Raw genomic sequence first — 27,859 nt, forward strand, 5'->3', positions numbered from 1 at the left:
TACAGTGAATTGAGATGATGAGTCCATTGAAATTTTTTGAATAAATTTCTTGACCAGATATGAAAAAGGATAACGTTTACAAGGAGATAAATAGCAGATATGGTTTGTATAGATAGCTTTTTAAGCAAATCAATGATTTGGGATTCAAATAAGGCATGTTTGGTAATATCTTTAACAATAACTATTAACATATGGAGATATGGTAATAAATCAATTTGTAAGAATCTTACCATATTGGCATATGATGCTTGGGATATCCCTTTCCTTCCCATACATTAAAATGGAAAATTTTACTTTCAAGCAATCATATAATTGAATCGAGAACAGACATGAAATGCAACATAAAAGAAACAATTTCATATTTCTGCAACAAAACTTTGCGTGTACAGTCTCATCACTCGCACTCGCAACGATATACAGAAAACAAAAAACATAAAGATGGCACCCCACATCAGTTAGCTGACCTAGAGCTGCCTTTATTTGGTTTTACTAAGGATTTGCAGAAAGAAGAAAAAGGTCCTTTTAGCTCATCTGGAAGAGGGAGTGAAATAGGGAGTGCCAAAGGGCGAGTTTCGTTCTTGTTTCTCACAGAAAATGAATGTGCCAGTGCTGCTGGTTGCTGCTTGTTAAGCCCTTCGAGGATAAACGATAATGCCCCAAATGTGAGACAGCTCTGTAGAAGTGTCTGTGGTGTACCTGCAAAACCATTTCAATGAAAAAAATAAGGTTCAAATGGAACCCTGTAAGCAAACGATTGAACCTTGAGATTCTCGTACCAGGGAAACTTAGAGCAAGTCCAGTGCAACATCCAGCTATGCCGGCATTAGTAACTGCAGAGAAAGACAGTGTTACTGTATATAAACATACCGATCATGAAAAAAGGGCGGTGTTGCTGTGTTTTTTATGAGGCATACCGTCATCTTTTCCCCGCAGCCTCTTTAAAAAGCAAACGACCAAACTGTGTACGCCCGACAAAACTGCAAATGTCTGTAAAAGGGAAAATTAGATATATAAGAGAAGCTAGAGATTTGTTCACTCGAGGGGGAAAACAAAAATTTAATCACATTGTTCTCAATCATGAGATTCTTATACCTTGGCATGAGAACCTGCCTCCACAAGGGAGCTTTTGAAGTCCTTCTTAATCAATCCTGAACCTGCAACAAATGCATAATGGGAAATTTAAAGAAAGCGTAGACCTGATTTCTAAGCAGACAAATGAGCTGCACCAGAATGTTAATTAAAAGCCCCGAACCTGCCGAAAATGATTGCTCAGTGACTATAGGTTAAGCGGCCTAACCTTGAATTGCCACCAAAAGAAATAAATTCAGGGCATTAAACATGCACTATGCAGCAACCTAGAACACGAAAAAAAGCCTACAATCCGACTTCTCAGTCATCTAAAGCTTCAAACAATAAACATATTTCTTACCTTTTATAAAAGATTATTCATATAATAATCAAACAATAAATGAGTTCTAAACGAGGTTTATATAATTTATTAAACGAACTTCAATCGAACATAAACAAGTTTATCCTGAACATGAATGAATTGAACATGCATTATTCCTATTTGGTTCCTTAAACAAACACGCTTCAAAATCCAGTTCATATTCTATTCTTTGGCTTGAGAAACGAATAGAAATCGAACTATTTATGAATTATTAAGGCTGTTTCACTTACATCCCTAATCATAGATGAACCGCAGTCACTGCTATACAAATTCTGATGCTTTGTTTTAAGGAAATTATCCAATCCAAATTACAATTTAAGATGCTGAAAATTCCATTTTTCAACGTTATGACCATCTCATCCACTCAACTGGCTACCATTTTCCCGTAACCACATTAAACTTCCACTTCCAAGTTTAATATTATGTGTGTTTGTGCGTAATAATATGATAAAAATCTCCTACAACAAAGCCAAATTTTTGAAGAGAAACGCTATATGATTCTGTATTCAAAGTTCCATTTACGAATAATATCAATCACCGAGAAATTTTTTTTCAAAAGAATAGAGATATGAGGTGAAACACCCCTAACTCTTGTTCGTCGCCGGAATAGGGTTACGGAGCATTACCGACCTTTCCAAATCAAATACGAACATTTCACATCATGTAACATACATACCAAAATATAATCATAAATCACTCATATTGTCCCTTGTATGAGATTTCGCGGCCCAAAAATACACATTAGAAATAAATCGGGATTAAACGGGAAATTTAGAGAATTTTTCACAAAATTTCAAAATTTTTCCTATGTGCAGGGGACACACGCCCATGTAGACGAAAATAGGTCATTTCAAGGCCACATTTCTCACCCATTTTGATATTAACCTAAACACAACATTTTAACACATCAATATGTCCCAACAAACAATCAAAACAAGTCAAAATCATGTTTTAAACATAACATAACATCATTTATATATACACAAATACCTATACTTACCTATTTAGTTAACCACAAATTGAATACAATAAACCTATATCATTCACATCAACATCACTAATGTGTCTCATTTTCAACCCAACATATATATATATATAAGCAAAATTACAATTATTAACATTCACACAAGACAAACTTTAATTAAATCCACACAAACCCTATACATGCCATATAAATCATATTGAACGTTTCAAAAACTATCGAAATAAGCTGGATAGTATGACTTGATGTGCTGATCGATCTTCCAACCTCTTGAAAATTTACAAAGACATTAAACAACTCGAGTAAGCTTAAGAAAGCTTAGTAAGTTCGATAGGTTAAACATAAATCTTACCGAACCTACAATAACACATCAATTAAATAAATTCATTCAATGTAAACTCCTTACCAATGACAACTTCAATCGATGAATACACTTATTTCAAGTTAATACCAATAACAAACAATATGTTTTTCAATTTCAATTACATATTCACTTACCAAGCCTTCCCAAATCGGTGAACGACTTATGAATAAGAGTACATCGTTTTCAGAAGCCCGAAGGCTGAACAGGAGCTCATGAGAGCTAAACAGAAACCCATAAGGGTTGAACGGAAGCTCGTAAGAGTTGAACAAAAACCCATAAGGGTTAAATAGAAGTTCAATAAAGCTGAACGGAAACTCATATGAGTTAAACAGAAGCTCGTGAGAGCTAAACGAAAAGTAAACACGAAATTTCGTAACAAATGCTGAACCTCGGTTTACTTGGGTAATTTTCCATATTTTCCTCCAATGCCGTCAATTCACCGAGTGCAGAATGTACTCAAATCCCGCGTTCCAATCGTTTCGAACATTCGATTTAAATTCATAACTTTAACAAAATTTCACTTTCAACAATAGATATGAATAAATACATAATACCATTCATCAATTCAATATACATTTATATATTAAAATTTAACCATACGAACTTATCTGGATTGAATTGTAATATTTGCAGAAGTTCAAGGACTATTTCGCTAATATTCTTTTTTTACGAGTATTTACAGGTTCTTGATCTAAAATATAAATGTACTCATACATTAGCATATATTTCAGTTCCAATTCATTTCATAATTAATACCCTTCAATTTTTAAATTTATACAATTACCCCAAAATTTTACAACTTTTGTAATTTAATCCTTAACTAGTTAATCTATCAAATGAACTAGTTTTTCTCAATTAATAATTTATTTAAATATTCTAGACTATTATACAGTCCTTGATAAAAACTAGCTTAAGGAGCTCTCCTATGCCTGTTTTTGGCTGAGAATTGAAGAATTTTTTATCTAGAAACCTTTAAAATTTCAATTTGTAATTTTAATTTTGCTTTATTTACTATTTTGCCATTAAATGGCTATTTTTTTTATTTTCACTACTTATGCCGCCTCAGCCTTTTCATTTTGGCTTATTTTCTCTTTAAATCCTCCTATTTACCATTTAAGCCATTTAACCACTATTTCTTTTATTAGTAAGTTTTGCACTTTTTTCAATTTAGTCTTTTTAATTAATTAACTATCAAAATGTTAAAATTTTTTAACAAAACTTTAATACTACCTTAATGACACTCCATAAATATTTATAAAAATATTTATAGCTTAGTTTATAGAATCGAGGTCTTGATACCTCATTTTCTAAAACACTTGACCTAATAAATCCTTATAAAATACAAATTACTAATTCAGAAATCTTTTTAAAACCACATTTGTCTCGCAAATACTAAATATTAAAATTTACGAGCTTACTCGTCAAATTTGGTGGTCTCGAACCTTTGTTTCTGACACCACTGAAAATCAGGCTATTACATGAGACATCAAGTCAAAAAGGAAAAAAAAAACGTAACCGAAGATGGAACCCATTAAGGCACCAACGGCGGGGTCTCCTGCGAATTTGAAAAGACATATGGCGAGGGATTGGAAATAGGAGGATTTGGGGTTATAGCTTTTAAAGAATTAAGATCAGGGCTAAGGTTTGTTTCAACGTCAGTTTCAGTGGAAGAGCTTGATGAATCCAAAGCAGCCATTGTTGTTCAAAAATACTTGCTTCTTTCCATGCTTTGGCTTTCTTTGAACAGGAAAAAAGAAATGCCCAATGTTTAATTTTGCATTTATCAATACGACATCGTTTGTCTCCCTGATTTGATTTTTGGGCAAACTACTTCCAAGGTCACTAAATTATTAATGAGTTTATGTTTGGGTCACTCAACTTCAAAAGTTACAAAATAGTCACTTAACTATTCGAAGTTTTCATATAAGTCACTAGGTTGTTAAAATTATTATTGTATGGCCTTCTCTATTCGTATTGTTTGAACCAATCGAAAACTCTCATTTCTTTTTTTTCTACAGTTTAATTTTTTTCATGACTGTCAATTTGAATTGGATAATGGAGTTTTCCTTCCATTAATGATTAATTAGTTATTCTCTTTGTGTTTTCATGTTGCAAATACATAAAAGAGAGTTTATTTTGAAAAACAAACCAATATAAGACCACTCACATAAAACAAGCACATACAATTTGTTATATGCCTACTCCTAACCAAACCCAAGGACCACTCCTCGTGGTCAACTCTCAGTGCAATTCCTTGAGAAAACCCCTTAAGAGAATTCATCGGACTCTAAGTTGTATGAGGGTCAATCCCTCAATGCAACTCCTCAAGAAGCAAATAGGGAAACAAATGGGATGCATGGCTGGTTTCCTTTATATCTTTGATCGTCACCCGCTTCTTTCTAGAAAATGCCTTTACTCCCCTAAGCGCCTCCCTCCTATGGAAACACCAGTTGGTTTTTATTTTTCATTTGTCTTCTTCTTTTTTTACATTGGTTTGTATTGTTTTATCATTTTTTTTAAATTCGTTTCAGGTGAGTGAAAAGACAACAAAGCAAGTGAAGACTATTGAGACACTAGCAATATCAAGAAAATTAGAGAAGCAACCACAAGGCCGAGCAACAGTGTCACCGGACCATTCGAAGCAATCTCCGATTACATCGGAGCTCTGATCTCCGGCATCGAAACTTTCCACACCTACTGGTAATCAGGGCAAGTCACCTTTCCCCCTTCCCCTTTTCGAGTACAAAGAAGGTAGCGCGAGGTCGCCATGGAAATTCTTCAAGGAAGCTCCGAGCCTCTCTGTGGATAGCAAAGCCGTTGTTGATGCCAAAGGAAGCCTTAAGCCCCGGGAGATCCGTACGAATACCTCTATATTATCTGTGAACCAATGCAAAGATGAGGTGGACAATAACAATAAACAATAGCAATCACCAAGCGTAATTGCAAGGCTCATAGGGCTGGAACCATTACCGGATTCGAATCTCGAACCGAACGGAAAAGCTCAAAATGAAAAAATATAAGGAGCAATTATATAATTTAACCTAAAATTTTCATTTGAAATGCTGATTTAATATGGCAGGTCAGTTTACGTTACACCGTTAATGGCAATTAACGGCTTAGTGACCAAAACATTATAGCACGATAACATAACATAACATTTCAAACATAAGTGACTAAAATGTAACATGAGTCAAACAAAAGTGACTATTTTGATAGTTTACCCAAAATTAAATAAAAATAATATATTTTAAAGCCCAAGTAAAAAAAGGATGTACTGTATATACATATATAAAATTACATCAAAGAAGGACGTAAAGATACGCTTCATGTTCTTTTAATATGTTTCTAAACGTCCTTTTTATCGATCTGTAATTTCAATTTTTCAACAAATCCTTCTTTCTTTTTAGATCTTGGCTTGGACAAATTCCTATTAATTTGATCTCCAGTTCTTTTTTTTTTTTGAAAATCCTCGGCAAGATCTTCACTGGCCCTGCTGCTGAAGCTGTACGCTGCTGAATACGACGTCGCCGGTTAGTCTTTGATTGGTTTTACGTTCCTTTTCGTTGGGACAATGTAAGGTTTTTGCTTATTTGGGAGAATGGTAGTTTTGGGTCTTGAAAAAGAGTAGTTTTTAGTAAAAAAAAACTGAAGCTAAGCTGGTGCTAAGGAAATTGAATTTGGATTAGTTGATTGAAATTCAGTTAATGGGTGGTTATACTTATATTTTTTAATTTGAACTGTTTTAGTGGAATTTAGATTGGTTTTGGTTTGAAAGAGTTTAAGTTTGTGGAAATTTGTTGGAATGGAATTGAATTTTGATTGTTCTAGTGTGCTGGAAGCTTGTTTTCATTTTTAGTCTATGTATTATAGTTATGTTGCAAAGACTGAATGCTTGAAACTGTATAGATTTTGATAAAAAGAAGGAAGAAAATCAGATTCTTTTCAATTTTCAATTATGTTATATGTGATCTTTAAATCATCATACTCGTAACTGTTTTAGTTGGAAGTTAATTTATCAATCCAGTTGTACTTTTCCTGGCAGGTTTACTTGTGCGATCACTCTTTAAGTAGTAGACATAGACATAGACATATTATTGAAAACCATGGGGACTGAAAACCCTGGTCGTCCGAATTTTCCCATGAGACCTCCCCCTGGCCCTTTTGCTTCTGCTCCGCCAACTATGACACCTTTTTCATCATCTAGACCTACCCCACCAAGTGCTCCCCCAACTATGACTCCTTTCTCATCAGCTGGACCTAGACCGCTAGCTCGTTTTAGCGATCAGTCAGTACCACCTCCACCCATAACATCTGTTCCACCTGTTGGGGGACCTTATCAGCAATTTCCAACATCACCGTTTCCTTCAACAGCTCAATCCCCCCCTATACGTGCACCACCCGAGGGGCAGCCACCATTTCAACCTCGTGCCAGTCAAGTATCTGCTTCATCTGTTTCTTTCCCTCCACAATCACAAGTACCACCAGTGCCAATGGGATCTTCACCACAATCTGTAAATTTTTCTCCATCTGGTGTGAATGTTCCTCAACCTCCAACAGGTTCATTGTTTTCGGGGCCTAGACCCAATATTCAGCCAACTTTCTCCCCTCCAGATTCATCTTATTCTGCCACCAAATCCAATTTCCAGCCACCTTTTCCTGGATATCCAAGCAAGAAACCTGCAGTTTCACAAGCACCTTCACCTTTTCCTGCTCAGCAAGGAAGTTTTATGCCTCCTCCACCAGCATCATCTTCTCCCTTTTCTAGTCAGCAAGGAAGTTATGCTCCTCCCCCACCAGTAGCTGCTTCCTTGGGCTACCAGTCAAGGGGCCAAATGCAGCATCCTAGCTCTGCACCTCCTATTGGTGGCATCCAAAGCTTGACAGAAGATTTTAGTTCACTCTCTCTTGCATCTTTGCCTGGATCAATTGATCCTGGATGCGATCATAGAACACTTCCTAGGCCGTTGGATGGTGATGAGGAGCCAAGTTCTTTCACCAAGATGTATCCTATGAACTGCAATCCCAGATACCTAAGGCTTACTACAAGTGGCATACCATCTTCTCAGTCTTTAGCTTCAAGATGGCATTTGACTCTTGGAGCTGTTGTCTGTCCTCTTGCGGAGGATCCTGAAGGGGTAAGTGTCTCAAGATTCAATAATAATTTCCTTTTTTAGATTTACAATAAGTGTATTTTGTTGAAGACTAATGTTTTTCCCGTCGATTACCTTTTTTCCTATTCAGGAGGAAGTGCCAGTCATTAATTACATTTCAACTGGCATTATTCGCTGTAGAAGATGTCACGCATATGTGAATCCCTATGTCACTTTTACAGATGCTGGAAGAAAGTGGCGCTGCAACATCTGCGCTTTACTAAATGATGGTAAACTCACTTAATTTAGGAAGCAAAAATATGTCTCAATGGTTGAAAGTTGAAAGTAAAATAGTTACTTAGTTGTGGCTAATGTGTACAAAATCCTTTTCCATGCCATAGGTTCTTTTATATGTTATCAGCACTCGTTTTCCTCTTTGGAATGTTCAATTCTATTGAAGGGCAATGAGCTCATGCTTCCCTTATACTGACTTGCTTTAACAGTATATGTCAGTTTTCCGCAAGCTTGCTTGTTTTGGCCATCTACCTCTACATTTACTTTGAACTATCTCAAATCATTGTTAAAGTGCAAATGAAAATTTTATGTTCTCAATTGAGCTAATGTCGGTTGTAGAATGGAATTTAATATAGCATATTAACTAACTGTTCTTTATTGCAATGTAATTTTGTTTTATTTTCAGTTGTATCCAATTGGTAATATCGTGTGGCAGAATTTGATATTTTTGCCTGGTAATATTTGGAATTACAAAGTATTTTTGCTGATTTGATTCAACTTCCATGTTCAGTTCCTGGTGACTATTTTGCCAACTTGGATGCCACTGGCAGAAGAATTGATTTGGATCAGCGGCCTGAACTTCTAAAAGGCAGTGTGGAATTTGTTGCACCAACTGATTACATGAATCGGCCACCAATGCCGCCACTATATTTTTTTCTCATTGATGTTTCACTACCTGCAGTAAGAAGTGGCATGATTGGGGTAAGCACTTCCTTTAAAGAAGTTGATTATTTTCCATCTCGTATTGCAATGTGAATAAATCTTGATCAGGCTATTTTTTGGTGCACAATATCGGAGCTTTTCAGATATTCTACATAAAATGCTGGCTTGAGTTATCTAGTGTGTGAGTGTCATATATTTTTTGCTATTTGATAGTGGTAGATGGGCTGGCTGTGGTCTCAAACATGTCTATGAAGTAGGGCCTGCAAGATTATTTTGACTTCTTATGGCATCAATAAAGACAAAAGAATTATGAAATTAGCCTTGCTGCTATCATTACAGGGTTTGTCCAACACTGTAAAACTTGTTTAGATATTTTGATCAGGTTGTTGTCTGTATTGCTGGGTCATAGTTGATTCAATAAATGATTTTGTGTGCAGAGGTTCTGCTCTGGCCTTGTGGTGATAAAAAGAACTTTGATAGGCTATGTTGCTCTTTCCAGTGTCTCTCCTTATTATACACGCATGTTAATGGTTTCTGCTGACTTAGAATCTGTATAGGTTGTTGCTCAAACTATCCGTTCGTGTTTGGATGAGCTGCCTGGTTTCCCCAGAACACAGATTGGTTTTATTACTTATGACAGCACGATTCATTTTTACAACATGAAGGCAAGTAACTTTTGAAATCAGTAGAAAAGTTCTTCTGAGACGCCTCATATTTTCTCCATTTTAGCCCAATTTTCCTGAGTAACTTCTGGGTTTTCATCTCTGCAGTCGTCTCTTGCACAGCCTCAAATGATGGTAGTTTCAGATCTGGATGATATGTTTGTCCCATTGCCAGATGATCTCCTTGTCAACTTATCTGAATCAAGAAATGTTGTTGAAACATTCCTGGATAGCTTGCCGTCTATGTTTCAGGACAATGTGAATGTGGAATCTGCTTTTGGTCCTGCAGTTAAGGCAGCATTCATGGTTATGGTGTGTTGTTTTCTCCATCTTTGCTATTATGATCTTTTACCAACAATGGGACACCTTTTAGTATCTTGCTGATGGTTGCATTTGATAATAGTTGTTTGACCATCGCTTTATTGCAGAGTCAACTCGGAGGTAAGTTGCTAATTTTCCAGAACACATTGCCTTCCCTGGGAGTTGGACGCTTGAAGTTGCGTGGAGATGATCTTCGTGCGTATGGAACTGATAAGGAACATTTATTGCGATTACCGGAAGGTTCCTTCTACAAGCAAATGGCAGCTGATCTTACAAAGTACCAGATAGGGGTTAATGTTTATGCTTTTAGTGATAAATACACTGACATAGCTTCCTTAGGTACAAAAATCCATATCCTCCTTTTGACTTTGGGCTTAAAAATAACATTGAAGTATAGAGGAGCTTTTGATGATACTTCAAGTCTCTTTTTTGAATTTCAATGTAGGAACCCTGGCAAAGTATACTGGAGGTCAGGTATATTATTATCCGAACTTCCAATCAAGCATTCATGGTGAGAAATTGAGGCATGAATTAGTCAGAGATCTTACTAGGGAGACTGCCTGGGAAGCAGTTATGCGCATAAGATGTGGAAAAGGTTTTCTGATTCTCTTTATTTATTTGAATCCATTTGTAATACAATGCTATTAAGCCATAATCCCAATACAGTTTGTTTAGATTATTGATTTTTTTTCTCCTCAATATATGTTGAAATGGGTGTGCATATAGAACCACTATTTATATATTTTTTTGTTTTTTCCCCTACGATTTTGTGATTACAAAGCAGTTGATCCATTTCATTGGTACTTGCACCAGGAATTCGATGTACATCTTATCATGGGAACTTTATGCAGAGGTCCACAGATTTATTAGCACTTCCGACTGTAGATTGTGATAAAGCATATGCAGTGCAGTTATCCCTTGAGGAGACACTGCTTACAACTCAGACAGTATATCTCCAAGCTGTTCTACTGTATCCTTTAAGCGGGTTGTTTTACTGTATCAATGTTAATTTATTGGGTTATTTGCTTGTTTGCTGAAACTCGCGGGTTACTTTTGAAAGTGGAAAAGGATATGGGTTACTAATGATTCTTTGACAATTTAAAGATACACTGCATCCTGCGGAGAGAGGCGCATCAGAGTGCATACAGCAGCTGCCCCTGTTGTTACAGATCTAGGGGAGATGTACCGACAGGCTGACACCGGTGCCATCTTTTCTTTATTTTGTAGGCTAGGTAAAAGTTAACCAAGCCCTGTGCAAGAGATGCTTTTTGTTTTAGCCGATTTCAGTTTCAAAGGGTCCTTTTATTTTCTAATCCCCTGATGTTTTGCAGCAATTGAGAAAACATTGACCAATAAACTTGAAGACGCTAGAAATTCTTTGCAACTAAGGATTGTAAAAGCACTCAGAGAATATCGCAATCTCTATGCTGTGCAGCATCGCTTGGGATCTAGGATGATTTATCCAGATTCTCTAAAGTTCCTGTGTTCGTATGGATTGGCACTCTCTAAATCAGTACCTCTAAAAGGAGGATATGCTGATGCTCAACTTGATGAGCGTTGTGGAGCAGGTTTCACCATGATGGCATTGCCTGTTAAAAGGTTGTTGAAGCTTCTATACCCTAGCTTGATTCGAATTGATGAGTATCTTTTGAAGGTGAAGATCTTGAACCTTTGGATAAATTTCAATAAAGATGCAGATTTTGCGAACTGAACATCCCTTCTGTCTCATATTTGCAGCCATCTGCTCAAACTGACGATTTCAAAAACATTATGAAGAGATTGCCTTTGGTTGCTGAAAGCCTAGATTCAAGAGGCCTCTATTTATATGATGATGGCTTCCGCTTTGTCATATGGTTTGGTAGAATGCTTTCGCCTGATGTAGCTAAGAATTTACTCGGGGCAGATTTTGCAGCAGAATTATCAAAGGTACAATCTCTTGTTAATGAAGCTATTCTTGTGGCGACGAGGTTGTTGAATAGAATTTTACTGAATATGCTTTTCTTGTTTTGCTGGTTCCTTTGTATTTCTGAAAGATTAAGACCTTTTCTCAGCGTGCTGCGCCACGATGAGGTTGTACTTAATTCACCGGGTTCTTTTATGTTTCCTACTCAGGTTATCCTTAGTGAGCATGATAATGAAATGTCAAGAAGGCTGATGAGGATATTGAAGAAACTAAGAGAGAGTGACCCTTCATATTATCAACTTCCTTATCTTGTAAGACAAGGTGAACAACCCAAGGAAGGTTTGCTGCTTCTCGTAAATCTTCTTGAGGACCAGATGGGTGGCACCAGTGGTTACGTTGATTGGATAATGCAAATACATCGGCAAGTCCAGCAAAACACATGATATTACTGGTAGTTTTAGAGGTTGCTAAATTTCATCCAGTCTCCTCAGCTTAAGCTCAACAACCACTCCTTGAATCCGGGATAGACATGAGAAGCAGTTTCTTCGAGTAAGCGGGAAACGATATAGCTCTTTATTCACTCTAAATATTGGCCTGATATATGGTTGGGAGCTCCTTTTTATGAAAAACATCAATTGAAAGGCATCCATAACTTGCTTTTGCTTCTCACAACTTCAATTCCGCTGGGGTTCATCATCTTCCCGATCTATTCCCATCGCATGTCATAAATTGTTCATCAGTATTTAATCCGGGGGGTTCCCCTCAAATCTTGTGTGTTGAATACATAGAACAGATTAACCTGAAGATTTTGGGTAGACCTTTTTATTCTTTTTGAAAATATTTTTATTACATGTATCAATAACTAGGGGATTAGAGATTGCAATGTTTTCATGGGTAAAATGTACAACAGGTTAAATTTTTGTACGAGACAGTTAAATTTTTCCCAGCAATTTTTGCCTTTTAAAAGAAAAAAAAAACTTTAGGGTTTTTGTTTATAGAGGTGACCAATTACCAAATGTTTAACATACTTTGGAATTTTAAATGCTATGTTTTATTTTCTTATTTCTTGGTAAATGGTTAAATTCAACAAGTCTTTTAACACTAGTCCATTGTTGATATATAGTAATATTAATGATAAATTAAAGATTAATATAGTATATAATAATATTTTTCTTTTGTTGTTTGAGACTTCTCGATATTCAATAATTATTGGATTCTTCTCGATATTTGATAATTACATTGAATCCAAGGACAAAGTCAAGAATTTTACTTAGGGAGGGACCGAAGTAAAGTTATAAAACTTTGAGAGGACCAACGCTAAGAAAGATTGCGTTAAAATACTTTAAAATTAAATTATTTATTTTTTAGATGGGCCAAAATTTAAAATTTTTCATTTAATGAAAGACTTTTTTTTTAAAATCACTTTATGAAAGACTTAAAATGCTTAAATTTAATGTTTTACTTAGTTAGAGGACCTAAAATAGCAATTCTACCATTTGGCAACCCCAATAAAATGCAAAGTCAGACCAGGTCAAAACTCTAAATAGATAACAAAGCTCACTCAATGTTGTTTTTCATCACCACATTTGGCCTATAATAAAAATCCAGCAGGCAAGTCTGAGTTTTTAACAGTCATTAAAACAATTGCAGAACTGTCCACAATTTCACCACTAAAACTAATGTTGTTCCTGTAAAGCCGTATGGACCAAAACAATTGCAAGTAACATCACATTCCAAACTCCTCTGTTACACTCAGCAGCGAAAGGCAAGCATCCGGCCATACCAAGAACCATGAACGACATGGGGTCTCCCACATAGCAACAGCGTTCCTGCCGTACAAGCCAATCCACATTCCACAAGAAAAAATTAAGTTATGAAACCAATTCATTTTCACAGTTACAGGAATGAATACATTGCTGCGCCTACCGAAACGCAAATCCCATGTCTAGCCAACTCATTGCCACACAAAGACTTCAACCTTTGAAGGTGCCAACCCTGCTTGTACGTGCTTTCCATGTCTCCACTTAGGGGTAGGAATCACTAACCAAGCAGCTTCGAAATAAAAGATTTAGTACGACGACTGATTTCCTGAACCACACCATCAGAGTTTAGATGACCTATGAATATGCTCTTTCAGGTGTTGCAAAGACTCCCTCTATGGGAGCATGTCAAGTTGTCACCTTGACCTTTAATCTTTGTGCCTCCCTATTAAAACTCGCTCCTCAATTCTTATAAATGTGCCAGACAATTAGCACTGATAGACTACAAATATGTTGTGACTATATATATAAAGGCATGAGATAAAAATGATAATTTCAATCCATAAATGAAGCCATAATATTCAACATTCATAAAGGTTCATACTTACTTGTACGACAAGCATAAACCAGCAACGTAAAATCTTTTAATTAAATTGTAAAAGGATCTCTTAACCCAATTACACCACATATCAGAGTTAGAAAAAAAGAAGAAGACAGAAGCTTGTTCAAAAAACACCAAAAAAGACATCTTGAATCTAATTTACTACTTAATAGAGTAAAATAGACCCAACCTGGAAAAACATTCTAATTTGCAATATCAAGTGAGTAAAATCGATGAAGTCGAACACCAAGATTTTCTTTGAAGGGACAACCTTTATGGATTCAAAGTGAGAAACTGACAATCATTTCCTGGCTTCAAATTGTTATTATCAAAAGTGATTCGCCTGGCATCATTTCCAGGCTTTGGAGCAACACTATGGACCTGTCCTATTCAAATTCATTCATCAATGGTTGCCAAACCCAATTTAATCCTTCACTATATTATATGGTACTTCAAACTACAAATTTTTAGCATATATGATGCATAGAAATTCTGGTCAATAGCACAAATCTCAAATTGCATTGCTTTATTGAATAGAAAGAAAATCAAGTAGCTAGGCAACGGAAAGAGATAAAAACAAAATAAATAAAGTCCAATTTCTACACAAGAAGAATTGAACATCAGCATTCATAACATAAAATAATACTTTTCAGCAAGCACCATATTAAACCCAAAATTTTCCCAATCATTCTCATTTGGCCAACTGTGATTTCTCAAGGGAAATTATTTGATCAATGATTCCACAACCCATTTATAAAGAAATCAGCTGTCAAACTCGAAAAAAACGAAAGTCTCCTTTAGACATAGCCAAATACAAGTAATTAACATTTGCCAGATACCGAAGTTGTAAAAAACCCAGAAAAAAAATCGAAAAATGCAAACAAAATAGAGAAAATAACATTTACTACATTTACCAGCTATCGTAGTTGTAAAAAACCCAGGAAAAATCGGAAAATGCAAAGAAAACAGAGATTTTTTTTAACAAAAAAAAAACCCAGAAAAACAAAAAAACCAAAGCAAACAGAGAACAGAAACTAAAAACACCCAGAAAGAAATCGTAAAATTCAAAGAAAAAAATTAAAAAAAATTTGGACCATTTCTCGATTTGTGCGTGTCATCCTTGCGCAGGGGCCATGCTAATCTTCTCTGTATCGTTCCAATTTTATCGGATGTCCCCGAAGGGACAACCACTGTCAGCCGCTTCAGCTATATAAAAGGTTATGTTATTTTGTCGCTAAGCAATGTGGGATATTTAGTGGATACCAACTAAATCATGAACCAGCCTACCTCACTCTTATCCCAATGTATGGGCTTAAAACAAAGGCCATGGGCTTATGGTCGTAGCATACAAATGTGGCCTTTTGTTGACTATGCAAGATTTGCATTTGCTAAAATATGAACTAATAATTTGTTAAATTTTATATTATTAAATTTGATTAGCTAAAATTTATATAATAAATATATTTATTCAACATTTATTTAAAATCAATTGAAATGATAAAATTAATGATTTTAAATTTATGAAGTTTTTGGTTGAAACTTTATCAAATGTAAATTCTTTATTAATTTATAAAAAATAAAAATAACATAAAAGGAAATTATTTTGTATGCTGAGTAAACTTCACAACCAGGGTCAGGAAGTAAATAAGTGTCTATGAGGGTATAATAAAATATTAAATAAATAAATTTACTTATGAAATAAAAATATATATTATCAGTGTATCAAATACTTACCTTAATAATAATATAACTCTTATTTTATGGAAATCTTATAGTATAGATATAGCTATAGGTTTTACTAAGGTTATTGGAATCGAACCGATCAGTCAAATTGATTAAATCGAGAATCAATGGATATGTTGGTTTTGAGAAAGAGATTGAACCAATTGATCTACGAATCAATATCAATCAATTGAATTAAAGTGTGTTTGTTTCATGGAAAATGACTTACGGAAAATGTTTTTTGTATTCTCATGTGTTTGTTTCACAAAAAAATAGCTGGGTCAATGGAAAATTATTTACAGGTCAATGAAAAATAAGCATTTTTTCCTGTAAAATGACTTATCATTTTGAAAAGCATAAGTCATTTTTTGAAAAAGAACTCCTCTATGATAATTTTATTTTTATATAAAATAACTTAAATCAAGCTTAATATTATTATATATATAATAAATTTAAAAACAATAATTTTAAATAATATTATTAACATATTATTGAAAATATGCAATATTAATATTTTAATTATAAATATTTATTACATTTATAAATATATTGATAAAAATATTTTGTAGTATAAAGGTTAAAATATGTCATAAAGTGTTGGATCCGGTACCTTAAGTGTAGTATTTTCATTTATGTACACTTGTAATTTTTCGAATAGATAAGTTAATAAAATTATTCATGAATCACATTAATACTTTGTATAATTTGTTTTCAAAGCAAAATTTGACTAAATGTATGAAGTATAGAAAAATTTGGCTTCAAAATTTTGTAAAGGTCAAAATATCAATGTTTTTATATGGTGTAGTACTGGTAATGCACTTGGACAATATTATTATGTGGTGAACTATTAATTATGTGGTGTAGTACTAAATATGCACTTGAACAATACTATTATATAATGTAATGTTAATTTATTATTATTCAAATATTTTCATAACACAATCATGAATCATCTTTTCCCTTTGGTTATTTTCAATTTATAGCTGTAGCTCATAATTGAGTAATATTATATATTTAATTTAATGTTTTTATTTATAAGTAAATAAATCATTGCGATATATACAAAAAAATGTAAATATAAATTTATAGATATAAAATAAACTCAATCAAACAATAAAAGATAAGAAAATCTCAAATGTATGTTTGTTTTATTGAAAACGGTTTTTAAATATTTTCGGAAATTTGCCAAACAATAGAAATTACTTTACACAAATTCATCCAAACACAAGGAAATATTAATTTTTCCATAAAAATAAATATTTTTTAGAAATTATATTCCTGAAACAATTTTCAATTAAACAAACCAATCCTAAAATTTAAACAATTTTTCTTTCAATAATTTGGGCCTCTTTAACCAAAAGATTCATATGTCAAATTTGATGATGGGGCTATGCTTCTCACTCTACCACCACTAACCAGAGAGTTTTATTAACCATGCTTAGACTTAACTTCTAATCATAAGTTAGAACAAGAATCTTAGCTATTAGCTAATAACTAAATTGGCCCAACTATTGTCCACTCAATTTTTTTTTTTTTTGTTGTGATGGTTTTTCTTTAATCGGTAATTATTTAATTATTTTATTTATTTTACTGTTTGCAGAAAGTTATGTATGTCATTGTTATCACTGTCCTATTAACTTAGAAGAAAATCTTTTTTTTTTTTTCCCATCCATGATAATTTTCTCAAAGAAATAAATGTTTCAACATATCATTGTTGAGAAAGTAATTTAAAATTAGAAATTAAATATATGAGCTAGAAAATGGGAGAAAAGGAAATATTAATTCAACCCTACTTTCGTGGGGTTAACCAAATACCACAAGTTCATGAACAAAGGTATATAGAATCAGTTAAAGTTCATGAATGGGCAGATGGTCGACGGATAAAGTTGCCTTAGCCTCAACTTACCTGTTGACAAAGTTTCCACCGCCCCAACAACACAAATCCCAACCAATTCGATTTCAGTTTTGTCCTCACAAGGGAAATAGCCACCTAATGGGATTGGCAATTTAGCATTGCTATATATGAAATACAATTTGATGAATTAATTCTTACAAGTATGAAAGTAAAAGGGTTTACCAATTTCATATCTGCTAACGAAAATTGAAATACATGGAATCTAAGAGGGAAACGGGTTTTATATTTATGTCTTTCAGGCAGTTTTCCTATAGAGTGTTAATGGAGTTGATTGTTATTTCTTAATTCTATTGAGTGCAATTAGAGTAAAATTAACCTTTTTAATAAATTTTTAATTAATTTAGATCAATTAATCGAACTAAAGAGTGGTGATATGATGGGTCCAAGCAACTCTAGGATTATAAACACCTTCAATTTTACAAACAAATCTCAACTCGGGAAAAAAAAAAAGGGAAAAAGAAAGACGAAAAAGACAATTCACGAACTATGAAAATGGTTGCCTCGTGTCGACATAGCTGATGCTCATATAAACAAATCTAGAGGCGGCTGTCTTCCTCTTTGATATCTTCCCAAACCTTCAATTTTCATCATCGGTTCTGAAACGGTACTTTTCTGCTTTTCTCCTCCCCTTTTAAACATGTTTTCTTTAATGTTTTGTCTGTATATAATTTTATACGCTTGTCCCCCTTCCTTCTAATCATCAAAATTGGATTCTTTCCCATGTTGAATTGGTTTTGTTATATGCCCCCAAAAACCCCTTCTTGAATTTTCAATATCTGAATTTTTTTAGCCTAATTTGGTGATTTTGATACGAAGAATCCAGGAAAAAGATGAACCCAAATTGGGAAGAATCATTGAATCACTTTGAACGGATGATTGATTCTGGGACTGAGTCCATGCGTATAAAAGCTGTAATCAAATTGTCTAAACTATCAAATCAAGCCCCAGAATATATACTGAGTCAAACAATACCGATTCTTAGTAATCTTATAGAGGATGATAGTTCAAATAATTCGAGTCCTCATCAAGGACTGGTTGTTCATTGCTTAAAATGTATTGCTCGGCAAGGAGATGATGGTAGATTAGCCACTGAGATAGGCCAATCTGGTGCTTTATGTTCCATATTAAGGTTGTTGCCACAATCTAATGCTAGTGTTCAAAAAATTTGTCTGAAATGTATTTGGTGCCTTGTGAATTTGTGTAATGAAAATCGCCTCATTGTTGCCATGAATGGTGGTTTGGAGATTATTGTGAACATGTTGAGTTCATCCATGGATGGTGTTAGAAGGTACTTGTTAGAGATTTTGAGTGCATTGTCATTGGTGAGAGTTGTAAGGAGAGGACTTGTTAGTTTAGGCGGGCTTAGATTTCTTGTTGAGGCAGCTAGGGTTGGTAACATGTTATCTAGGGAAAGAGCTTGTCAAGCGGTCGGGTTACTCGGTATTACGAGGCGTGTTCGTCGTATGCTTGTTGACTTGGGTGTTATAGATGTTCTCATGGAGCTGCTTCGAGTTGGAGACGGTGCTTTAAAAGTTGTCGCTGGCAATACCCTTGGTGTGATTTTGGCTAATATTGATTACATTGACTTGGTTGCTCAATCTGGGGCTATTCCGTTGTTTGCCAAGCTTATTCAAGGATCCGAATCAGTCGGTCAGGAGATCGCGGAGGATGCATTCTGTCTATTAGCTGTTGGAGAAGCGAATGCAGTTGTAATAGCTGAACATTTGGTGAGAATCCTTAGGGAAGGCAATGCTGATTCAAAAGCTGCAGCTGCTAATGTTTTCTGGGATCTTTCAGGTTACAAGCACACAGTACCTGTCATCCGAAACTCGGGTGCAATTCCCCTTTTGGTTGAGCTTTTGAGCTCTCAGAGCAACGAAGTAAGAGAAACGGTATCTGGAGCTATTGCTCAGTTGAGCTATAGTCAAGCAGATCGAGAGGCTTTAAACGAATCGGGGGCTGTCCCTCTTCTGCTTGATTTGTTACATGATGATTCAGAGGAGCTGAAAGATAATGCTGCAGAGGCACTTATCAATTTCTTTGATGATACGTTGCAGCATGAGACAATATCTCAAGTAGTTGACCATCCTTCATTTCGGAGCATGCAGAACAGACTTGGTAGAATCCGAGGTGCTTCAGATAATCAGACGGTTAGTTCTATGAGACAGATGAATATCGATCAAGCAGAGCCTACTAGAGATTAGTGAAAAATTCAACAATTTCATCGAAGTAAAAATAGGCCATTCTCCTCAAAGCCATTGGCACTTTCATCTGTGAAAATTTTGTACAATTTTGGTCTACTCATATATTCTTTTTGTTTCATAGTTCCGTTTCACAAGTCTTTTGCCTCTTCCTATGGAGCTGTAAGAATTAGAAATGGGGTGTCCATGGGGGAAATCACAAATGAGAAAAAGGAAAAAAACAAAAAACAATTAGTATAATATGATTACTGTCCATTGGAGCTCTCATTATCGTCTTTGTGATCAGCAATTACATAATGATCGTCCAAGAGGTTATCCTCTTGCTTGTTTTCAAATGTATCTTCATTGTGTTTACCATTATTTGAGTCTTCATCCTTGCTCCATTTCTTCATGATTTTTGGAACCATCGGTGTTACTGACATGGCATCTAATAGTGCTTCCTCATTGTTTACTCGTTCAAATCGAACGGCACTTACTTTTCGAGCATTTCCTGCTAATATCTGCACCAAAGACAATATATGCTCAAACTGATTTTCCAGTGATGCAGGCATATATAGAAGATCAAGTTTTGGCCTCATCGAAGCCTCTATGCAAACATGCTCTATGACCATTTTCTTGAAGGTTGTTCACTTCCATTTTGACAGTAGTCTCATAAAATCTAAGAATACCTATATTTGAGTGGTTTGGCTGAAAGAAATGGGAGATGGATCACCTCACTTTCGCCATCAAGGTAGAACACGCCGAGTTATAAAGATAATATCATTAGGACGCAATTATAAGTAAATGACTTGAGGGAAGACAGTGGTAAATGTTACATTATTCAATATAAGTGCATATCTCAAGAGGGGTTCGAACTGTACCTCGAGTTTATATATTTGACGCCTTTCCTTCAGGTCTTGCCGATCAGATGCAGCTTCGGAATTCTCATCTTCTTCTTCTTGATTACCCCTTTCAAGCTCTACTTTGACACTCTCACCTGTCCTTGGTATATATCCAAATGCCTCACATACAAAACCTGACACTGTCTCGTATTGATGTTCCTATAAAACAACAATAAATTATGTTGAAAATACATGTATAATTGACAAACAGACACTTCGCAAATGTGGATACAGTTCCTCATGCTATGAGGTATGTAGTTTCTTAAGCTATATAGCTCAGACTCTTCATTTTTCATGAAGTACCTGTGTTCAACACACAGGTCCAACACACAAATATGGGGATTGACCTCCAAGAATACTTCAAATAAACGCTGAAACTTAGAAAATACTACATGTATCCAACACTCACATCGAGCCCAAGCAACATAGATTTTAAGACCTTTTTTTAACATCTGAATGCATATTCATGAACATTTCTATTTCAACTAAACTAGCACAAGCTGGTAAACAAAATGAAATTTTATGCATGAGGCTTTATATCAGTAATAAACCTCTGGCATCTTGATATTTAGATCTTCAGAAAGTTGATCAATAGATGTATTAGCATCAACATCAAAGATACCCTCAGCCCGCATTACGATATAGCCAGTTTTCTTCTGAATCTCCTCCTGTCATAGCAAGAAACAGAAATACCTAAGACCATATAAACTTGAAAATAAAGTCCATAGCTTGGAAGGTCGACACGTGTAGTGATAGCATATTATTAATATCTCACTTGATCCCCCTCATTTGGTTTCTAAATTTTGTGGAAGTGAAGATATGCAACGCCAACATAATAAATAAAAAAAGTATTTTTGAGAAGCGAAGAGATTGAAAGATAAATATAAGAAACAGATATCAAGTGAGCAAAAAGTTTGAAGCATAACAATCGTAACCGTCCCCCACTTGTGGTATAACGGAAAGTGCATTTTGAATAAATCTATATAATTAGGAATATAAAGTTTATAGCAAAGAAACTAAGTAATAAAGCAATCAAAGAGATAGAAAAGCCTTACTTTTGAATCATTTTCATCGAAAATTTCACCAACAATCTCCTCAACCACATCTTCTAAGGTGACTATCTGTTCAGCATAAAAAAAATGAGACAAGAATATATAGTGGGATTCCAAAAGAAGAAATGTACTATTACTCATTGCCTTGTTGCATGGTAAATCAGTTAACTTATGCCCTACAGATAAAATTATGCTATTTTATGCAGGCACAGAAGCATGCTACAGAAGTGCCTCCGATTAAACACCTTAACCATGAAAAAGTGCATTTTAACAAAAACTCCAACAAGAATCATTCAAGAGTAAAAATGTAAAAAAAAAAAATCATTCTAAATTAAGTATACTGCATACCCCGACTGTTCCACCATATTCATTAAGCACAACAGCCATATGAACCTTCCTGATTCGAAACTCTCTAAGAAGATTCCAGACTGACATTGAATCTGCAAAACAAATTGAGAATACTAAGTGTTATAGCTTCTTAGAATATAATCTATAGTCACACCTTGTCAAAATATGTAAATGGATTTATGAATGAAAATAAACTGAAGCAATATCTACCATGTAGCCTAATGAATAGTGAGAAAAAAGGTAAAATTAATTCAAAGGTTGAAACCAACAGAATTACCAGGCACAAAGTATGCAGGTTTGTGAGCCATATCTCCCACAGTAGTACTTTCTAGCAGTTCACCCTTCAAAATCAAACAGATTATATAATTCTGCATACTATTATATTGTTGCATACATCAACAAACAAAGTCTTATCGATGAAGAAGAAGCTATGAGTAGAAACTTGTCTTACCTTTGGAACATAATCTAGAAGATCCATGGCATATGCAATACCTACTATATTGTCAATACGCTGCTCAAAAGCAGGCACCCTGCAAAGAAGTTTACAAATTTCTTAGCATGTTTTTAAGGGAAAACAGCCAAAGAGATTAATCACTAAGCTTTTCTACCTTGAATATTGATGAGTCAACCACAAATTGTGGAACTCAACAAGAGTTGAGCTTGCATCAATTGCAACTACATCAACAAGAGGTGTCATCACCTCTCTAACATGGGTATCTTTTATCTCTAATACATTTTCAATCATATCCTGCACAGGGATTCCAATAATAAGAGCACCAGAACCATAAACAAAGATAGAGGCACTAATCAATGATTCATTTAGATTTATGCCAATAGTCAAGTATAAACAGGGAACATTGAAAGCAATGACTGCAGCATGCCTGTACATTGGCATTGTAGCAGATAGCTAAGCTGGACTTATCCGTTTTGGATTCATTGAAGACCTACTGGTCTAGTGCTACAGAACAGAAGATAACAGCAAATATCCATATAAAATTTTATGTGTTAATCAAATGCTCAATCAAAGTTATACATATGTACTTATAATATATGTGATATATATGGTTACCTGCTCCTCCTCCTCTATTGCTCCACTCAACTCTGCGCCTCGTAACATTAACTTTAATTCGTCTTCAGTAACATAAGGTTCACTAAAATAAAGAGATAATGCATAAGCCATTTAGAAGGCCTATAACACAATGAAGACATATGTTGAGAATTTGGCAGACCATTGAAAAAGAAAAAAAAGAAAATGCATGATGATTTAGAAGATGCAGAAAGTTAAATCCAAATAATTATTTTCTTCACCTCTTTCCTTTTAGACCAAGAATTTTGAGCATTCCCATCGATAAATACGTCACAACTCTTCCTACCGGATATAGTATTACAGAAAGCCATGCCACTGGCCTGACCTAGAAACATTTTAACCACAGTTAGTCAGCCAATTTTTAAATGGTAATGATAACTACAGCAAAGCATCAAGAGAGCAATGAAGCAGGAAGAATGAAAGACAGGAAAGAAAGGCAATGCTGCTTTCACACATATCTGGATGGTAATAAAATTTAAACACCAAGCGATGAGGGAAGACAGAATAAAAAAACTTACCACAAATCTGGCAACTTCTGTGGGATTGTGAACAGCTATACTCTTTGGAGTAATCTCAGTGAGAAGCAATATGGCAACCTAGCACCATACGATAAAAGGTAACTGGTTTTCATATTTATTGCATAAGTAGATATGTTATTTTACTTTTCTATATTCATGTGCAGACCAACCACCTCGATGACTTCTCACAAAATATAATATAAGAAAGGCACAAAGATGGCATGCATGCCACAGACGCAACACAACCCCAAAAAGAAATCTAAGAAAATGATATTGGTACATACGGTCATTACTCCAGTTGCTGCAGTAACACCAGCTTCCCCAAATATAGCTGTGGCAGCATCTGTGACTAAAGCAGTGGCTCCAATATTGACCACCCTGAGTAGAGAAATAAAATCCACATTAAGAAACACTTTCAAGCTAAACCTGAAAAGAAAAATGGAAATGGAACTGGTCAAGGTGATGGCATAAAAAGAAGAGTACGTGGTGCCAATAAGAATGGTTGTGAGAAAGCGTGTTACATCACTGGAAAGCATTTTAAAAACACCATCTTCAGAGTCTTTATCAGCCAGTTCACGCACCTGACACAAAGTAACGTCAGATGATCAATAAACGACAGAATTCTTAAAGGTTTGATGACATGAAAATTAAAAAAAGTACAATCTATACTTCAAAAGGCTTGCCTGATGGCTTGACCAAAATGCAATACTACTTAACCAATGTAGACTTAGGTTTAATAGTTGAAATAGTAAATACTTCTAAGTTGTTCTCTGGAGTATTCTATAAATTGTTTGTCTTTCTCTATTATTCTCTTTCTTTGTTTTCCTTCTTTCACTCACCTTTCTTCCCCCTTTTCACTCTAAGGTGCTTCCGTCTATCTTTCTTCCTCTGTTGCTTACTATTAACAATTTGCTTCCTTTTATAAGTTACAATGATTAAGCTCATATCTAGAAGAGATGATTATCATCCAAATTCAACCATGATAAACTAATAAAAAGAAATGGATTTCATATAGAATGTTCACATGGCAAATCAAGATTTAATCTTATATTAACTTAAGCCAGATATCTCAAGTCACAAAGGAGCCTGCATAGCAGTCACAAAAATGAAAATCAAAAGACAAAATCTATGATACTAAGATAAGTGAGCATTGGATATGAGTACGTGTCTTACACAGGTATACTCATTTTTTTCGAAGTTTTTCCATATATTTAGACGATGATACTACATATTTGTGTCCATATATGTGTCAAACACAGGCATAAAGAGTTGGTATAACATAAGAGAGTATTTATAAACTGACTAAAGCATCTACATTCTTTTCCACTTGCAACAATCCCTATCCTATTCATTTTGATTTCCATAACAACAAATATGCATTTATAAGTATAAAAGCTATCAAATCCAGGGTCAAAGAAATCATTACCTTCCAAGGCCATAATGTAGTTATAGCAGTCTCTGCCATCGAGAAGAAAGCTGAAAGACCTAAAAGAGCGGTCAAAACCAGACCTTGTTCCTTAAACACTTTAAGAATCATAGATGCCTTAGGCCAAGCATTCCTCAACAACAATATGCACTGCCCAATAACTCCATAACCAGCATTAGCCACTCCATCTACAGCAAAAACTCTTTTGCATCCAAACACCAATACACCACAAACCATTGCCACCAAAATACCCCTTTTCACCAAAACCAATTTTTGATCATTCCCCACACCTTCATTTTCTTCCCTCAACGATCCCACGTGACCAAAACTACCATTTTTGGGGATTCCAAAAGCTTTGAAAGCTTGGGGATTTGAACAGGTGGAGATAACAGGAGTTGGGTAGTGATTGGTTTTGGGTAAAAACTTTGATTGGTTCTTCAAATTTCGATTAAAAAACATGAAAGATGAGGACTTTGTTGAATAAATGAAAGTGGGTCGGCTGAAAATTGAGGATTCAAGTGCCATTTTTATCAATAAGAATAAATCAATAATGAAAAAAAAAAGATCGAAACTTGTTTAAGCAAAAAAAGAAAAGAAAAAAAAAAAAAAAGAAGAAGGATTTTCAGGTTTCAAAGGAAGAGTCGTTTGGTGAAGGGAAGATTCTAGTTAGCTGCAAGTGGGATGGCAAGTTAGTTTCGGAAATCACGAAACTTGCCCCATTGATTTTACATTTACATTTCTCCCCTAAACCTGACTCTCCTCTCCTACTAGTAAATATGATTAGAATTAAAATATAGACTTTTATTTTAATAATATCAATATGTTTTTACATAATAATATTATTTATTATTTAGTAAGCTTAAAATCATAATTATAAGACTAAGGATTAAATTATTTTTTGGTACTTAAATTTTACAATTATTTCAGATTGAGGTTTAAAATTTTTTTTTTGTTTCAAGTTAGTCTCTGAACTTAACAATTGTTTTCACATTAGGGCCTGAACTTTTATTTGTCCAAGTTGGTCCTTAAGCTTGACAATTGTATCCACTTTGATGCCTGAACTTTTTTTTATCCAAGTTAATCCTTGATATTTCTTTAAAAGCCATAAAGTTCAAGCCTTAATACGAGAACAATTGTCAAGTCCAAATACTAACTTAGGATAAAATAAAATAAAAAAGCTCAAGCCTCGTTGTGAGAATAATTTTCTAGTTCATGCCTTAATATTAGAATAGTTATTAAGTTCAGGGACTAACTTAAACAAAAAAATTCGAGCCTAATTTAATAGTTGTTACTAACTAGGTTACGGTTAAAATAGTAAAATTGAGGTATTGAAAATTTTGATATTTTTATTTGAATGTTATCATACATCAATATTATGTCTAATTGTGTATTATATTGATTTGATTATATTTATAATTATTTGAATATATATTATGATTATATTTGTATTTATAAATTAAAAAATAAATTATAAGTTTTTATATAAAAGTTTTAACTGAAAAACTCCAGGACAAGTAAAAAAGAAAAAAGAAAAAAAGGAAAAGCATGAATTAATTGAATTCGAAAAGGCTTAATATCTGTTTTAGCCCTTGTATTATAGTGAAATTCTTACTTTGGCCTTTCTATTTTTTTAGATAATTTGGCTTCTTATACTTTCATTCTGTTCCTCACATTAGCCTTTTCACCATTTCTATTAAAACAAAACTCCCACTTTGGCCCTTGAATGATAGTGAAATTTTCATTTTGGCCCTATACTATAGCAAAATCCTCATTTTGGCTATCTACATGTTCACATTTGATTAGCTTAAATGGTCACGCAGAAATTTTTTTAAATAGAAATGATCAAGGGGCTAAAGTGATGGATAGAATGAAAGTTGAGGGGCTAAAGTGACCAAAAAATAGTAAAAGAGTCAAAATGATAATTTTACTATAGTACAGGGGCCAAAACAGATATTAAATAATTTGAAAATAGCGTAACTTTGAAAACGAACAATCGTAATTATAGGGGGTTTTTTCCACCACTTTCCACGGATTACATTTGCATGCTCTTTACTCTTCATTTCGACATTTGATGGTACTTTCAACCAACCTTCAATTTTTTTTCTTTGGTAGTGAAATATAATATAATAGAATTTACAAAAATCGAGTAAAATTATATTAGACAGCTTAAAAAAAGAATCTACATTGTATTTTGGTTGTCGAGTTAAAATTTTGTCTCTTAACTCTAAATAAAGTATGAGTTGAAGGTGGGATTTTTAGAGTAGATGTGCTTCGTCGGATTGGATTACCTACGAAAGTCCTTACCCCTTATATGACATTTAAGGACACATATGCTACTACTTGATCAACTACATGATCCAACAAGGTGCTCTTGTTCAATGAACCTTATCTTCAACTTGAGCTCTTTATAGAGTCTAGAGACAAAACCCTAACTAGATTTAAGGATAATTAAGACCTATTGAGGGGTCGGAATGAATGACACTTAGAAAACTTCTCGGAAAGGATTTAACTTCCTTTCAATATATGAGGTATTAGTTTAAAACATAACACGGCACTTTCACTCAATCTATTATAGTTTAAAAAACTTGGAACTATTGCATCTAAGACGTGAATAGGATA

At 34.4% G+C, this 27,859-nt stretch overlaps 3 protein-coding genes, 1 long non-coding RNA gene and 1 other non-coding gene across 7 annotated transcripts; 2 read left to right on the plus strand and 3 right to left on the minus strand.

The window, feature by feature from the left end:
* The first annotated feature begins 6,117 nt into the window (after positions 1-6,117).
* Positions 6,118-12,724, plus strand: LOC105761167 (protein transport protein Sec24-like At3g07100). Of its 2 annotated transcripts, none has more exons than XM_052624310.1 (13): positions 6,118-6,369; positions 6,839-7,931; positions 8,038-8,176; positions 8,692-8,882; positions 9,401-9,508; positions 9,614-9,817; positions 9,934-10,165; positions 10,272-10,421; positions 10,640-10,796; positions 10,931-11,058; positions 11,158-11,480; positions 11,564-11,752; positions 11,939-12,724. In XM_052624310.1, exons 2-13 carry the CDS (start codon positions 6,900-6,902, stop codon positions 12,170-12,172), a joined length of 3,087 nt encoding a protein of 1,028 aa, XP_052480270.1. In that variant the 5' UTR covers positions 6,118-6,369; positions 6,839-6,899; the 3' UTR covers positions 12,173-12,724. The 2 variants fall into 2 exon arrangements, with proteins under 2 accessions (XP_052480270.1, XP_012434348.2); XM_012578894.2 differs by having other exon boundaries at positions 6,119-6,326.
* A 514-nt stretch (positions 12,725-13,238) lies between these two features.
* On the minus strand, positions 13,239-15,341 carry LOC105761170 (uncharacterized). The gene is made up of 2 exons (XR_001123643.2): positions 13,656-15,341; positions 13,239-13,558 (listed from the first exon to the last, which is right to left on the minus strand). It is a non-coding gene; the product is annotated as an uncharacterized LOC105761170 (long non-coding RNA).
* On the minus strand, positions 15,173-15,275 carry LOC128035136 (U6 spliceosomal RNA). Its single transcript, XR_008191537.1, has one exon. It is a non-coding gene; the product is annotated as a U6 spliceosomal RNA (small nuclear RNA).
* Positions 15,342-18,141: 2,800 nt separating the features above from the next.
* On the plus strand, positions 18,142-20,300 carry LOC105761169 (uncharacterized). 2 transcript variants are annotated; one of them, XM_012578897.2, is made up of 2 exons: positions 18,142-18,331; positions 18,544-20,300. In XM_012578897.2, the coding sequence occupies exon 2, from the start codon at positions 18,558-18,560 to the stop codon at positions 19,929-19,931; it is 1,374 nt and encodes a 457-aa protein (XP_012434351.2). In that variant the 5' UTR covers positions 18,142-18,331; positions 18,544-18,557; the 3' UTR covers positions 19,932-20,300. The 2 variants fall into 2 exon arrangements, with proteins under 2 accessions (XP_012434351.2, XP_012434350.2); XM_012578896.2 differs by having other exon boundaries at positions 18,551-20,300.
* LOC105761168 (putative DUF21 domain-containing protein At3g13070, chloroplastic) lies at positions 20,146-25,952 on the minus strand. Its single transcript, XM_012578895.2, has 14 exons — positions 25,241-25,952; positions 24,298-24,395; positions 24,099-24,192; positions 23,815-23,892; positions 23,518-23,621; positions 23,279-23,360; positions 22,818-22,957; positions 22,661-22,739; positions 22,487-22,550; positions 22,210-22,301; positions 21,865-21,930; positions 21,361-21,477; positions 20,789-20,968; positions 20,146-20,428 (listed from the first exon to the last, which is right to left on the minus strand). Exons 1-14 carry the CDS (start codon positions 25,763-25,765, stop codon positions 20,174-20,176), a joined length of 1,974 nt encoding a protein of 657 aa, XP_012434349.1. The 5' UTR covers positions 25,766-25,952; the 3' UTR covers positions 20,146-20,173.
* Between the last annotated feature and the right edge of the window lie 1,907 nt (positions 25,953-27,859).

Source organism: Gossypium raimondii, chromosome 11 (assembly GCF_025698545.1).
Source record: "Gossypium raimondii isolate GPD5lz chromosome 11, ASM2569854v1, whole genome shotgun sequence".
In the NCBI taxonomy this organism is placed as follows: domain Eukaryota; kingdom Viridiplantae; phylum Streptophyta; class Magnoliopsida; order Malvales; family Malvaceae; genus Gossypium; species Gossypium raimondii.